Raw genomic sequence first — 15,958 nt, 5'->3', positions numbered from 1 at the left:
TCAACAGCATAATCCCAGAAACCCTAGACCCACTCCAATTTGCATACCGCCCCAACAGATCCACAGATGATGCAATCTCTATCGCACGCCACACTGCCCTTTCCCACCTGGACAAGAGGAACACCTACGTGAGAATGCTATTCATTGACTACAGCTCAGCATTCAACACCATAGTGCCCTCTAAGCTCATCACTAAGCTAAGGATCCTGGGACTAAACACCTCCCTCTGCAACTGGATCCTGGACTTCCTGACGGGCCGCCCCCAGGTGGTAAGGGTAGGTAACAACACATCTGCCACACTGATCCTCAACACGGGGGCCCCTCAGGGGTGCGTGCTCAGTCCCCTCCTGTACTCTCTGTTCACCCATGACTGCATGGCCAGGCACGACTCCAACACCATCATTAAGTTTGCCGACGACACAACAGTGGTAGGCCTGATCACCGACAACGATGAGACAGCCTATAGGGAGGAGGTCACAGATCTGGCCGTGTGGTGCCAGGACAACCTCTCCCTCAACGTGATCAAGACAAAGGAGATGATTGTGGACTACAGGAAAAAAAAGAGGACTGAGCACGCCCCCATTCTCATCGACGGGGCTGTAGTGGAACAGGTTGAGAGCTTCAAGTTCCTTGGTGTCCACATCACCAACGAACTATCATGGTCCAAACACACCAAGACAGTCGTGAAGAGGGCACGACAAAGCCTATTCCCCCTCAGGAGACTAAAAAGATTTGGCATGGGTCCTCAGATCCTCAAAAAATTCTACAGCTGCACCATCGAGAGCATCCTGACTGGTTGCATCACCGTCTGGTATGGCAACTGCTTGGCCTCTGACCGCAAGGCACTACAGAGGGTAGTGCGTACGGCCCAGTACATCACTGGGGCAAAGCTCCCTGCCATCCAGGACCTCTATACCAGGCGGTGTCAGAGGAAGGCCCTCAAAATTGTCAAAGACTCCAGCCACCCTAGTCATAGACTGGAGTGCCAAGTCTAGGTCCAAAAGACTTCTCAACAGCTTCTACCCCCAAGCCATAAGACTCCTGAACAGCTAATCATGGCTACCCGGACTATTTGCACTGCCCCCCCACCCCATCCTTTTTACGCTGCTGCTACTCTGTTAAGTATTTATGCATAGTCACTTTAACTCTACCCACATGTACATATTACCTCAACTACCTCAACTAGCCGGTGCCCCCGCACATTGACTCTGCAACGGTACCCCCCTGTATATATAGCCTCCCTACTGTCACTTTATTTTACTGTATATATAGCCTCCCTACTGTCACTTTATTTTACTTCTGCTCTTTTTTTCTCAACACTTTTTTTGTTGTTGTTTATTCTTACTTTTTTTGTTTAAAATAAATGCACTGTTGGTTAAGGGCTGTAAGTAAGCATTTCACTGCAATGTCTGCACCTGTTGTATTCGGCGCATGTGACCAATACAATTTGATTTGATTTGATTTGATTTGAACACACCAAATGTGCGCGCACACACACACAGCTAGTTTACACTTACCTGTACAAACTTAAAATGGTCAAATAAACTAAGCCAAGCACAGAGAAAGTGCAACAGTTGGGTTCTGGGCAGAACAGGGAGGAGTTGAGAGATAACATTTAGTTAAAGTGAAAGTATAAACTGCATAAGTCTCCTGCTCCTCATCACTCTACACACAGCTACACTCAGTCCACCTTCTGTCAAGAGGGGAAACACTCCCAGGTGAGTAGAGAAAGAAAGATATTAACCTGGACACCGGTGATGATTTTACTCCATAATCACATTACTTCTGGTGTTTCTCACCTGTTATTTATTTGATCTTTGTTCAAATATATATGGTATAAATGTGAGAATTGAGAATAAATGTGAGAATTGAAAGTTACTTCTCCAAATGTGGATACATTTAGTGCATGTGCTCCATAATATGCAAGGGTAGGTCAAATTACACATCTCCTGGATATCGTTTCTCTACCTACTCTGGGTAAAAAGCATGGTCTGTCTGTGGAACACTGAATAAATAATATTCTGGTAGAGCTACAAACACTCGTCTTACAATCTAAAGATACATTTAGCAATCAAATACTGAATTTCTGTCCAACGCTGACTCATTCCAGGAAGTCTTTTTTTTTTTATAGAACTGGTTGCTCCACAGATAGAATGGGGGAAACCCAGATTGATCACAGATACAAATGGCTGTGATAGCATGCAGCATTTTAAAGTAGTCTAGTTGGGTGGGACTTGCTCTGGGTTAGGGAGGGATCACAGAATTCCATCCAAGCCAGTGGAAGGGATCCACCAATAAATCATATTCCTGAACAAACATTCCAGTACAGCAGGGGGCAGTAAAATACTCTAAAATGAAGACGGCTACATTTCTAACTTTGGGTCTTTGATTATGTTTCAGAAATGTCCACCTCCAGCAATGTCCTGTCTGAAGAACAGTTCCTGTGCTCCATCTGTCTGGATGTGTTCACTGAGCCAGTCTCTATTCCATGTGGACACAACTTCTGCAAGGCCTGTATCAGCGGATACTGGAACAGCACTGCCCTGTGCCAGTGTCCACTGTGTAAGGAGACATTCAACAGAAGACCTGAACCAAAAACCAACACAACACTCAGAGATGTTGCAGATCATTTTAAGAGGATGAAGGTCACAGACGGAGAGGAGTCATCTTCCAAGCCTGGAGAAGTAGCACAAGTGCAGAAGATGATCCAGGAGCGACTGCAGAAGGTTAGGGAGATCAAATACTCAGTAGAGCTCAGCCAGAGAGATGCAGAGAGAGAGATAGCAGAAAGTGTGGAGATCTTCACTGCTCTGGTGCGCTCCATTGAGAGAAGTCAGGCAGAGCTCATTGAAGTGGTTGAGGAGAAGCAGAAAGCAGCTGAGAGGCGGGCTGAAGGGCTCATTGAAGTGGTTGAGGAGGAAATCACTGAGCTGCTGAGGAGAGGCACTGAGCTGGACCACCTCCACCTCCTCCAGAACTCCCCATCCCCGATCAAGTACTGGTCTGAGATCAGTGTTCCCAGGGATCTGCATGTAGGAACTGTGAGGAGAGCTCTGTCTCAGCTGGAGGAGACACTTCTGAAAGAGATGGAGAAGTTGTGTAATGCTGAGCTGAGGAGTTTACGACAGTGGTCAGTGGATGTGACTCTGGATCTTGATACAGAACACCCCATGCTCATTGTGTCGGAGAACAGGAAGCAAGTGAGCTTTCAAGGCACACAGCGGAATATCCCTGACAACCCAAAGAGGTTTGATCAACGTCTAGCTGTCCTGGGAAAGGAAGGCTTCTCCTCAGGGAGATTCTACTTTGAAGTTCAGGTTAGGGGGAAAATTCAATGGGAGTTAGGTGTGGCCAGAGAGTCCATCATCAGGAAGGGCCCAACAGCTGAAAGCCCAGATGGTGGACTCTGGGCTCTGTATATGACGGGTGAGAATAAGTATGGTAAGGTCGGGGTGTTTGTGGATTACGAGAAGGGTCAGATCTCCTTTTATGATGTAGAAAACAGGTCTCATATCTACTCTTTCACTGGTTGTACCTTCACTGAGAAACTATATCCATACTTGAACCCCTGTAATAATTCTGAGGGTCCAAACACAGCCCCATTGGTCATCTTGCCTGTCAATCACACTGACTGAATTGGTGTCCAATAAGGGAACAGATTACTTAATCTGATTGAGCAAATAACAATTAGGCTAAGACATGCAATTGTAAAGAGTGTTGATAATAGTGTTGATAATAATGAGCCACGTTCCAGGGCGTCTGCCAAGCAGTCATACACCAAATTTCACAACACCAGGATAGGTGTTTAACATCATGCCAGAAACCGCATCAATATGATATTGTAATCTGAAGCATGACTGCAATGTATCTAATGTGGCGTTCAACGATTGGTTAATTTGTGCAGCGTGACTTCTTTTGCAGCCTGTCTGGACCATGATGTTTGATATGGTTTTGGTGCATCTTTTAAATCAGAGAATTATGCTTGAAATCTGATCTACAGTACATCAGATTTCAAGCAGATTTCCTATTTATTTTTCTCATTTTTCAATACAGTGTTGAGACCTTGTTTGGATTAATTTGGGAGTATGTTGTACTGAATTAGCTAAATCTAGCAAGATGCATCGAATTCCTTGTGAGATTTATGTTTTAATTGTGTGTGAACCCTGTCAAATACAACGTAATAAATCAAATGAATAAATATGTTATTGTTTGTTTTGGTCAATAAAGACAATAACAATATCCAGCTAAATGTTTTGTATAAAAGGAGATTAGTATCCTGTTAGAGGTAGAGGGTTATGCTTCTCAGAGGGCAGAGGAACAGAGGAGTTACTGCAGCAGTGGCTTCTGAGGTCAACACTGACCACTAGATGTGGCTGCTCCCTCTCTCCCTCCCTCTCCAGCACCCAGGGTTAAATATACATATAGTATGTATAAACTGGAAGTAGAGGCCTAAGCATTGTTGTTCACTAGTTTACTCCAATTAGGGAAGGGGTGGTGGGGTTGGAAAGTAATAAAGGGAAATATTTATTTTTAAAGGATATGTATATACAGTGGGGGAAAAAAGTATTTAGTCAGCCACCAAATGTGCAAGTTCTCCCACTTAAAAAGATGAGAGAGGCCTGTAATTTTCATCATAGGTACACGTCAACTATGACAGACAAAATGAGAAAAAAAAATCCAGAAAATCACATTGTAGGATTTTTAATGAATTTATTTGCAAATGATGGTGGAAAATAAGTATTTGGTCAATAACAAAAGTTTTGTCAATGCTTTGTTATATACCCTTTGTTGGCAATGACACAGGTCAAACGTTTTCTGTAAGTCTTCACAAGGTTTTCACACACTGTTGCTGGTATTTTGGCCCATTCCTCCATGCAGATCTCCTCTAGAGCAGTGATGTTTTGGGGCTGTCGCTGGGCAACACGGACTTTCAACTCCCTCCAAAGATTTTCTATGGGGTTGAGATCTGGAGACTGGCTAGGCCACTCCAGGACCTTGAAATGCTTCTTACGAAGCCACTCCTTCGTTGCCCGGGCGGTGTGTTTGGGATCATTGTCATGCTGAAAGACCCAGCCACGTTTCATCTTCAATGCCCTTGCTGATGGAAGGAGGTTTTCACTCAAAATCTCACGATACATGGCCCCATTCATTCTTTCCTTTACACGGATCAGTCGTCCTGGTCCCTTTGCAGAAAAACAGCCCCAAAGCATGATGTTTCCACCCCCATGCTTCACAGTAGGTATGGTGTTCTTTGGATGCAACTCAGCATTCTTTGTCCTCCAAACACGACGAGTTGAGTTTTTACCAAAAAGTTATATTTTGGTTTCATCTGACCATATGACATTCTCCCAATCCTCTTCTGGATCATCCAAATGCACTCTAGCAAACTTCAGACGGGCCTGGACATGTACTGGCTTAAGCAGGGGGACACGTCTTGCACTGCAGGATTTGAGTCCCTGGCGGCGTAGTGTGTTACTGATGTTAGGCTTTGTTACTTTGGTCCCAGCTCTCTGCAGGTCATTCACTAGGTCCCCCTGTGTGGTTCTGGGATTTTTGCTCACCGTTCTTGTGATCATTTTGACCCCACGGGGTGAGATCTTGCGTGGAGCCCCAGATCGAGGGAGATTATCAGTGGTCTTGTATGTCTTCCATTTCCTAATAATTGCTCCCACAGTTGATTTCTTCAAACCAAGCTGCTTACCTATTGCAGATTCAGTCTTCCCAGCCTGGTGCAGGTCTACAATTTTGTTTCTGGTGTCCTTTGACAGCTCTTTGGTCTTGGCCATAGTGGAGTTTGGAGTGTGACTGTTTGAGGTTGTGGACAGGTGTCTTTTATACTGATAACAAGTTCAAACAGGTGCCATTAATACAGGTAACGAGTGGAGGACAGAGGAGCCTCTTAAAGAAGAAGTTACAGGTCTGTGAGAGCCAGAAATCTTGCTTGTTTCTAGGTGACCAAATACTTATTTTCCCCCATAATTTGCAAATAAATTCATTAAAAATCCTACAATGTGATTTTCTGGAATTGTTTTTCTCAATTTGTCTGTCATAGTTGACGTGTACCTATGACGAAAATTACAGGCCTCTCTCATCTTTTTAAGTGGGAGAACATGCACAATTGGTGGCTGACTAAATACTTTTTTTCCCCACTGTATATATATATATATACACAGTGAGGGAAAAAAGTATTTGATCCCCTGCTGATTTTGTACATTTGCCCACTGACAAAGACATGATCAGTCTATAATTTTAATGGTAGGTTTATTTGAACAGTGAGAGACAGAATAACAACAAAAGAATCCAGAGAAACGCATGTCAAAAATGTTATAAATTGATTTGCATTTTAATGAGGGAAATAAGTATTTGACCCCTCTGCAAAACATGACTTAGTACTTGGTGGCAACGACTTTTTTGGCAATCACAGAGGTCAGACGTTTCTTGTAGTTGGCCACCAGGTTTGCACACATCTCAGGAGGGATTTTGTTCCACTCCTCTTTGCAGATCTTCTCCAAGTCATTAAGGTTTCGAGGCTGACATTTGGCAACTCGAACCTTCAGCTCCCTCCACAGATGTTCTATGGGATTAAGGTCTGGAGACTGGCTAGGCCACTCCAGGACCTTAATGTGCTTCTTCTTGAGCCACTCCTTTGTTGCCTTGGCCGTGTGTTTTGGGTCATTGTCATGCTGGAATACCCATCCACGACCCATTTTCAATGCCCTGGCTGAGGGAAAGAGGTTCTTACCCAAGATTTGACGGTACATGACCCCATCCATCGTCCCTTTGATGCGGTGAAGTTGTCCTGTCCCCTTAGCAGAAAAACACCCCCAAAGCATAAATGTTTCCACCTCCATGTTTGACGGTGGGGATGGTGTTCTTGGGGTCATAGGCAGCATTCCTCCTCCTCCAAACACGGCGAGATGAGCTGATGCCAAAGAGCTCCATTTTGGTCTCATCTGACCACAACACTTCACCCAGTTCTCCTCTGAATCATTCAGATGTTCATTGGCAAACTTCAGACGGCCCTGTATATGTGCTTTCTTGAGCAGGGGGACCTTGCGGGCGCTGCAGGATTTCAGTCCTTCACGGCGTAGTGTGTTACCAATTGTTTTCTTGGTGACTATGGTCCCAGCTGCCTTGAGATCATTGACAAGATCCTCCTGTGTAGTTCTGGGCTGATTCCTCACCGTTCTCATGATCATTGCAACTCCACGAGGTGAGATCTTGCATGGAGCCCCAGGCTGAGGGAGATTGACAGTTATTTTGTGTTTCTTCCATTTGCGAATAATCGCACCAACTGTTGTCACCTTCTCACCAAGCTGCTTGACGATGGTCTTGTCACCCATTCCAGCCTTGTGTAGGTCTACAATGTTGTCCCTGACATCCTTGGAGAGCTCTTTGGTCTTGGCCATGGTGGAGAGTTTGGAATCTGATTGATTGATTGCTTCTGTGGACAGGTGTCTTTTATACAGGTAACAAGCTGAGATTAGGAGCAACTCGTTACCTGTATAAAATACACCTGGGAGCCAGAAATCTTTCTGATTGAGGGGGTCAAATACTTATTTTCCTCATTAAAATGCAAATCAATTTATAACATTTTTGACATGCGTTTTTCTGGATTTTTTGTTGTTATTCTGTCTCTCACTGTTCAAATAAACCTACCATTAAAATTATAGACTGATCATTTCGTTGTCAGTGGGCAAACGTACAAAATCAGCAGGGGATCAAATACTTTTTTCCCCTCACACACACACACACACATACACATATATATATATATATATATATATATATATACACACTGCTCCAAAAAATAAAGGGAACACTTAAATAACACATCCTAGATCTGAATGAATGAAATAATCTTATTAAATACTTTTTTCTTTACATAGTTGAATGTGCTGACAACAAAATCACACAAAAATTATCGATGGAAATCAAATTTATCAACCCATGGATGTCTGGATTTGGAGTCACCCTCAAAATTAAAGTGGAAAACCACACTACAGGCTGATCCAACTTTGATGTACTGTCCTTAAAACAAGTCAAAATGAGGCTCAGTAGTGTGTGTGGCCTCCACGTGCCTGTATGACCTCCCTACAACGCCTGGGCATGCTCCTGATGAGGTGGCGGATGGTCTCCTGAGGGATCTCCTCCCAGACCTGGACTAAAGCATCCGCCAACTCCTGGACAGTCTGTGGTGCAATGTGGCGTTGGTGGATGGAGCGAGACATGATGTCCCAGATGTGCTCAATTGGATTCAGGTCTGGGGAACGGGCGGGCTAGTCCATAGCATCAATGCCTTCCTCTTGCAGGAACTGCTAACACACTCCAGCCACATGAGGTCTAGCATTGTCTTGCATTAGGAGGAACCCAGGGCCAACCGCACCAGCATATGGTCTCACAAGGGGTCTGAGGATCTCATCTCGGTACCTAATGGCAGTCAGGCTACCTCTGGCTGTAAGCACAACCCCCACCTGTGGACGTCGGGCCCTCATACCACCCTCATGGCGTCTGTTTCTGACCGTTTGAGCAGACACATGCACATTTGTGGCCTGCTGGAGGTCATTTTGCAGGGCTCTGGCAGTGCTCCTCCTGCTCCTCCTTACACAAAGGCGGAGGTAGCAGTCCTGCTGCTGGGTTGTTGCCCTCCTATGGCCTCCTCCACGTCTCCTGATGTACTGGCCTGTCTCCTGGTAGCGCCTCCATGCTCTGGACACTACGCTGACAGACACAGCAAACCTTCTTGCCACAGCTCGCATTGATGTGCCATCCTGGATGAGCTGCACTACCTGAGCCACTTGTGTGGGTTGTAGACTCCGTCTCATGCTACCACTAGAGTGAAAGCACCGCCAGCATTCAAAAGTGACCAAAACATCAGCCAGGAAGCATAGGAACTGAGAAGTGGTCTGTGGTCACCAACTGCAAAACCAGTCCTTTATTGGGGGTGTCTTGCTAATTGCCTATAATTTCCACCTGTTGTCTATTCCATTTGCACAACAACATGTGAAATTTATTGTCAATCAGTGTTGCTTCCTTAGTGGACAGTTTGATTTCACAGAATTGTGATTGACTTGGAGTTACATTGTGTTGTTTAAGTGTTCCCTTTTTTTTTTTAGCAGTGTACAGTGGGGAAAAAAAGTATTTAGTCAGCCACCAATTGTGCAAGTTCTCCCACTTAAAAAGATGAGAGAGGCCTGCAATTTTCATCATAGGTACACGTTAACTATGACAGACAAAATGAGAAAAAAAATCCAGAAGATCACATTGTAGGATTTTTAATGAATTTATTTGCAAATTATGGTGGAAAATAAGTATTTGGTCAATAACAAAAGTCTCTCAATATTTTGTTATATACCCTTTGTTGGCAATGACACAGGTCAAATGTTTTCTGTAAGTCTTCACAAGGTTTTCACACACTGTTGCTGGTATTTTGGCCCATTCCTCCATGCAGATCTCCTCTAGAGCAGTGATGTTTTGGGGCTGTCGCTGGGCAACACGGACTTTCAACTCTCTCCAAAGATTTTCTATGGGGTTGAGATCTGGAGACTGGCTAGGCCACTCCAGGACCTTGAAATGCTTCTTACGAAGCCACTCCTTCGTTGCCCGCTGAAAGACCCAGCCACGTTTCATCTTCAATGCCCTTGCTGATGGAAGGAGGTTTTCACTCAAAATCTCAAAATCTCAAAATTCATTCTTCCCTTTACACGGATCAGTCGTCCTGGTCCCTTTGCAGAAAAACAGCCCCAAAGCATAATGTTTCCACCCCCATGCTTCACAGTAGGTATGGTGTTCTTTGGATGCAACTCAGCATTCTTTGTCCTCCAAACACGACGAGTTGAGTTTTTACCAAAAAGTTCTATTTTGGTTTCATCTGACCATATGACATTCTCTCAATCCTCTTCTGGATCATCCAAATGCACTCTAGCAAACTTCAGACGGGTCTGGACATGTACTGGCTTAAGCAGGGGGACACGTCTGGCACTGCAGGATTTGAGTCCCTGGCGGCGTAGTGTGTTACTGATGGTAGGCTTTGTTACTTTGGTCCCAGCTCTCTGCAGGTCATTCACTAGGTCCCCCCGTGTGGTTCTGGGATTTTTGCTCACCGTTATTGTGATCATTTTGACCCCACGGGGTGAGATCTTGTGTGGAGCCCCAGATCGAGGGAGATTATCAGTGGTCTTGTATGTCTTCCATTTCCTAATAATTGCTCCCACAGTTGATTTCTTCAAACCAAGCTGCTTACCTATTGCAGATTCAGTCTTCCCAGCCTGGTGCAGGTCTACAATTTTGTTTCTGGTGTCGTTTGACAGCTCTTTGGTCTTGGCCATAGTAGAATTTGGAGTGTGACTGTTTGAGGTTGTGGACAGGTGTCTTATATACTGATAACAAGTACAAACAGGTGCCATTAAAACAGGTAACGAGTGGAGGACAGAGGAGCCTCTTAAAGAATAAGTTACAGGTCTGTGAGAGCCAGAAATCTTGCTTGTTTGTAGGTGACCAAATACTTATTTTCCACCATAATTTGCAAATAAATTCATTAAAAATCCTACAATGTGATTTTCTGGAATTGTTTTTCTCAATTTGTCTGTCATAGTTGACGTGTACCTATGATGAAAATTACAGGCCTCTCTCATCTTTTTAAGTGGGAGAACTTGCACAATTGGTGGCTGACTAAATACTTTTTTTCCCAACTGTGTGTATAGAACAAGTATTTGATACACTGTCGATTTTGCAGGTTTTCCTACTTACAAAGCATGTAGAGGTCTGTAATTTTTATCATAGGTACACTTCAACTGTGAGAGGCGGAATCTAAAACAAAATCCAGAAAATCACATTGTATGAATTTTAAGTAATTAATTTGCATTTTATTGCATGACATAAATATTTGATCACCTACCAACCCGTAAGAATTCCTGCTCTCACAGACCTGTTAGTTTTTCTTTAAGAAGCCCTCCTGTTCTCCACTCATTATCTGTATTAACTGCACCTGTTTGAACTCTTTACCTGTATAAAAAGACACCTGTCCACACACTCAATCAAACAGACTCCAACCTCTCCACAATGGCCAAGACCAGAGTGCTGTGTAAGGACATCAGGGATAAAATTGTAGACGTGCACAAGGCTGGGATGGGCTACAGGACAATAGGCAAGCAGCTTGGTGAGAAGGCAACAACTGTTGGCGCAATTATTAGAAAATGGAAGAAGTTCAAGATGACGGTCAATCACCCTCAGTCTGGGGCTCCATGCAAGATCTCACCTCGTGGGGCATCAATGATCATGAGGAAGGTGAGGGATCAGCCCAGAACTACACGGCAGGACCTGGTCAATGACCTGAAGAGAGCTGGGACCACAGTCTCAAAGAAAACCATTAGTAACACACTACGCCGTCATGGATTAAAATCCTGCAGCGCACGCAAGGTCCCCCCTGCTCAAGCCAGCGCATGTCCAGGCCCGTCTGAAGTTTGCCAATGACCATCTGGATGATCCAGAGGAGGAATGGGAGAAGGTCATGTGGTCTGATGAGACAAAAATAGAGCTTTTTGGTCTAAACTCCACTCGCCGTGTTGGAGGAAGAAGAAGGATGAGTACAACCCCAATAACACCATCCCAACCGTGAAGCATGGAGGTGGAAACATCATTCTTTGGGGATACTTTTCTGCAAAGGGGACAGGACGACTGCACCGTATTGAGGGGAGGATGGATGGGGCCATGTATCGCGAGATCTTGGCCAACAACCTCCTTCCCTCAGTAAGAGCATTGAAGATGGGTCGTGGCTGGGTCTTCCAGCATGACAACGACCCGAAACACACAGCCAGGGCAACTAAGGAGTGGCTCCGTAAGAAGCATCTCAAGGTCCTGGAGTGGCCTAGCCAGTCTCCAGACCTGAACCCAATAGAAAATCTTTGGAGGGAGCTGAAAGTCCGTATTGCCCAGCGACAGCCCCGAAACCTGAAGGATCTGGAGAAGGTCTGTATGGAGGAGTGGGCCAAAATCCCTGCTGCAGTGTGTGCAAACCTGGTCAAGACCTACAGGAAACGTATGATCACTGTAATTACAAACAAAGGTTTCTGTACCAAATATTAAGTTCTGCTTTTCTGATGTATCAAATACTTATGACATGCAATAAAATGCAAATTACTTAAAAATCATACAATGTGATTTTCTGGATTTTTGTTTTAGATTCTGTCTCTCACAGTTGAAGTGTACCTATGATCCTACATGCTTTGTAAGTAGGAAAACCTGCAAAATCGGCAGTGTATCAAATACTTGTTCTCCCCACTGTGTATGTATATATATATATATATATATATATATATATATATATATATATATATACACACACACACACACACACACACATACATACATACACATATACACACACACACACATTATATATATATATATACATACACATACAGTGCTATGAAATGGTTTTCGCCAGGCATAAATGGGACCCATCTCGTCCAAAAAGTTGACTCAAGTTCGCCAAAAAGCACCTGGATGATCATCAAGACTCTTGGAAGAACGTTCTATGGACAGATGATTCAAAAGTATAACTTTTTGGACGACATGGTTCCAGTAATGCCTGGCGAAAACCAAACTCTGCATTCCACAGTAAGAACATCATACCAAAGGTCAAGCATGGTGGTGGTGGTGTGATGGTTTGGGGATGCTTTGCTGCCTCAGGACCTGGACAACTTGCCTTAATAGAAGGATCCATGAATTCTGCTCTGTATCAGAGAATTCTACAGGAGAATGTCAGACCATCCGTCTGTGAGCTGAAGCTGAAGCGCAGCTGGGTCATGCAGCAAGACAATGATCCAAAACACACAATCAAGTCTACATGAAAATTGCTAAAAAGCAACAAATTGGAAGTTTTGGAATGGCCTAGTCAAAGTCCAGACCTAATCCCAATTGAGATGTTGTGGCAGGACTTGAAACAAGCAGTTCATGCTTGAAAACCCACACGACACTGAGTTAAAGCAGTTCTGCATGGAAGAGTGGGCCAAAATTCCTCCACAGCGACGTGAAAGACTGATCAACAACTACAGGAAGCATTTGGTTGGAGTCATTGCACTGCTCTGGTGCGCTCCATTGAGAGAAGTCAGGCAGAGCTCATTGAAGTGGTTGAGGAGAAGCAGAAAGCAGCTGAGAGGCGGGCTGAAGGGCTCATTGAAGAGCTGGAGCAGGAAATCACTGAGCTACAGAGGAGAGGCACTGAGCTGGACCACCTCCACCTCCTCCAGAACTCGCCATCCCCGATCAAGGACTGGTCTGAGATCAGTGTTCCCAGGGATCTGCATGTAGGAACTGTGAGGAGAGCTCTGTCTCAGCTGGAGGAGACACTTCTGAAAGAGACCGAGAAGTCCTGCAATGCTGAGCTGAGGAGGATCCAGCAGTGGTCAATGGATGTGACTTTGCATCCTGATACAGCGCACCCCAAGGTCATTGTGTCTGAGGACAGGAAACAAGTGCGCTATGGAAATACATGGCGGAATATCCCTGACAACCCAAAGAGGTTTGATCAACGTCTAGCTGTCCTGGGAAAGGAGAGCTTCTCCTCAGGGAGATTCTATTTTGAGGTTCAGGTTAGGGGGAAAATTGAATGGGTGTTAGGTGTGGCCAGAGAGTCCATCATCAGGAAGGGCCCAACAGCTGAAAGCCCAGATGGTGGACTCTGGGCTCTGTATATGAAGGGTGAGAATAAGTATGAGGTCAAGGACACACCCCCTATCCCCCTCTCCCTCAGCCAGAAACCCCAGAAGGTCGGGGTGTTTGTGGATTACGAGAAGGGTCAGATCTCCTTTTATGATGTAGAAAACAGGTCTCATATCTACTCTTTCACTGGTTGTACCTTCACTGAGAAACTATATCCATACTTGAACCCCTGTAATAATTCAGAGGGTCCCAACAAAGCCCCATTGGTCATCTCTTCTGTCAATCACACTGACTGAATTGGTGTCCAATAAGGCAACAGATGACAATCTGATTGAGCAAATAACAATTAGGCTAACACATGCAATTGTAAAGAGTGTTGATAGTAATGGGCCACGTTCCAGGGCGTCTGCCAAGCAGTCATACACTACATTTCACAACACCTGGATAGGTGTTTAACATCATGCCAGAAACCGCATCAATATGATATTGTAATCTGAAGCATGACTGCAATGTATCTTGTTTTTTTTGTTATTTTTAGTCCCACCCTTCAGCTCCCCTCAACCCCTCCCATATATAATAATAATAATAAGCCATTTAGCAGACGCTTTTGGGTGGTCCCGGGGATCGAACCCACTACCCTGGCGTTACAAGCGCCATGCTCTACCAATTGAGCTACAGAGGACCACCATCCAGTTTGATTTCTATTTGCCATATATTTTTCAACTGTGCTGTTTCACAAAAGCTCTGAACCTTTCTATTCTCATAGTTTCTACAGATTGTAAAGTAAAGAAACATTTTTGCTAAGATAATTATTATATTATTGATTGATTGACTATGACTTTTCAAATCACCCAGCAGTGCCATTTGCAGAGTTAACTCCAGGTAAATGTTACAATTACCAATTACCAAAAACAAGCTACATATGGACAGTACCAAAACAAATGATCTAATGATTCTGTCTCTTCGCAGCAAACTCTGCAGAGCTGGGATGGTTGTATCCCCCATATATCTAACATTCTATTGGTTGCAAGAATTTTGTTTATTAATTTAAATTGAAAAACTCTAAGGTTTTGAAGTTGGCGTCGTTTTGTGTATCAGTTCATAAACCATGTGCCATGGAATCGGTACATCGAAAATCTCTTCCCAACTATTTTGCAATCTGTATGGCACAGTTGTCCATTTCTTTTTATCCTGAAATGAAACTGGTGTATTTCTTTATTTATCATAATTTTCTTTAACCAATGATGGTCTTTAATGCAGGGCCGACAGACAAGTTCCTTACCTTTACCCCCTTCCACTTGCCTCTTCCATTTTTTCGGTAATGCTGCAATTAGCTGGTTGTAATTTTGGATAGAGCAGACATTTCCATATATTTTTGTTAGCTGTGACATAACTCCACCAGTCTGATTTATATCACTTACAAAGATTATATTTTTAATTTTTTTATCAATTAGTATATTTTAGTTTAACCATAATATTTCTTGTAATATTTGTTCCGTCTTTTCTGGTGAATTAAACTGAAATTGCAAACCAACTTTTTATGGCTTGTTTTAAAAATAGCGATATTTTGGAGAAGATTTCATTTTCAAATAACCGAAAGTGAGATGTTGTAATCTGAATAAAGGGAAAAAGGCCATTCTTGAACACGGGGTGAGCCATTCTGACTAATCTGCTTGAGAACCAGTTCAGATTTAAGTATAGCATTCACCCCATTTTGCCTCAACTGTCACTTTCACATAAACCCACACAGCGTCTGAGCGAGCAATGACCAATCAGTGACTTATTAACGGTCTGAACCTTTGTCTTCAATAAAAAGACTGGTGGCCAGACTGAGACGACCTCTCTGCTAAGGCAAAGACACTGTATATAATGACGGGATGGTCTTGTCTCCGCCCTAACAATTGGAGTCGTCCCAAAGGCGGGAAGGCTGGCCGTCTGCTTATCGCTGTATTCCCGCACGGACAGATTTTCACGGGAGTGGACCCGCTCGCTTCGCCTCTTCCTCTCTGGCTAAGATTTCTGTTTCAGACACTTCCTGTCTAGAGTTCAAGGGTTAAGGGTCGGGGGTCATCAGTCATCACAGGTTATGTAAACAAAACTGGTTTTCCTTAGCTTTGAAAAACGTACCGTATTACAGAGTAATTTCTTAATTCAAAATCATAATAGTTGATTATTTATTCATAATCATATCATAATCTATTTTCAGATTCACATTCGAAAGCTAAGCAGTAGAGGGGAATCAGAGCGCTTGGGAGAGTAGGGCCTCTGATCTAGGCCAGTCTTCAGAGTTACAGAG

General features: G+C 43.9%; 2 protein-coding genes across 3 annotated transcripts in view; one reads left to right on the top strand and one right to left on the bottom strand.

The window, feature by feature from the left end:
• trak2 (trafficking protein, kinesin binding 2) overlaps positions 1 to 15,958 on the bottom strand; it is a 64,697-nt gene that overhangs the window by 34,919 nt on the left and 13,820 nt on the right. The window lies entirely within an intron of this gene.
• Positions 2,166 to 13,983, top strand: LOC311109829 (E3 ubiquitin-protein ligase TRIM39-like). Its single transcript, XM_084152830.1, has 2 exons — positions 2,166 to 2,813; positions 13,089 to 13,983. The coding sequence occupies exons 1-2, from the start codon at positions 2,403 to 2,405 to the stop codon at positions 13,956 to 13,958; spliced, it is 1,281 nt and encodes a 426-aa protein (XP_084008956.1). The 5' UTR covers positions 2,166 to 2,402; the 3' UTR covers positions 13,959 to 13,983.

Source organism: Coregonus lavaretus (genome assembly GCF_964263955.1).
Source record: "Coregonus lavaretus genome assembly, chromosome: 35".
NCBI lineage: Eukaryota > Metazoa > Chordata > Actinopteri > Salmoniformes > Salmonidae > Coregonus > Coregonus lavaretus.
The sequence above is the reverse complement of the archived record's forward strand: the minus strand, read 5'-3'. Positions and strand labels throughout refer to the sequence as shown.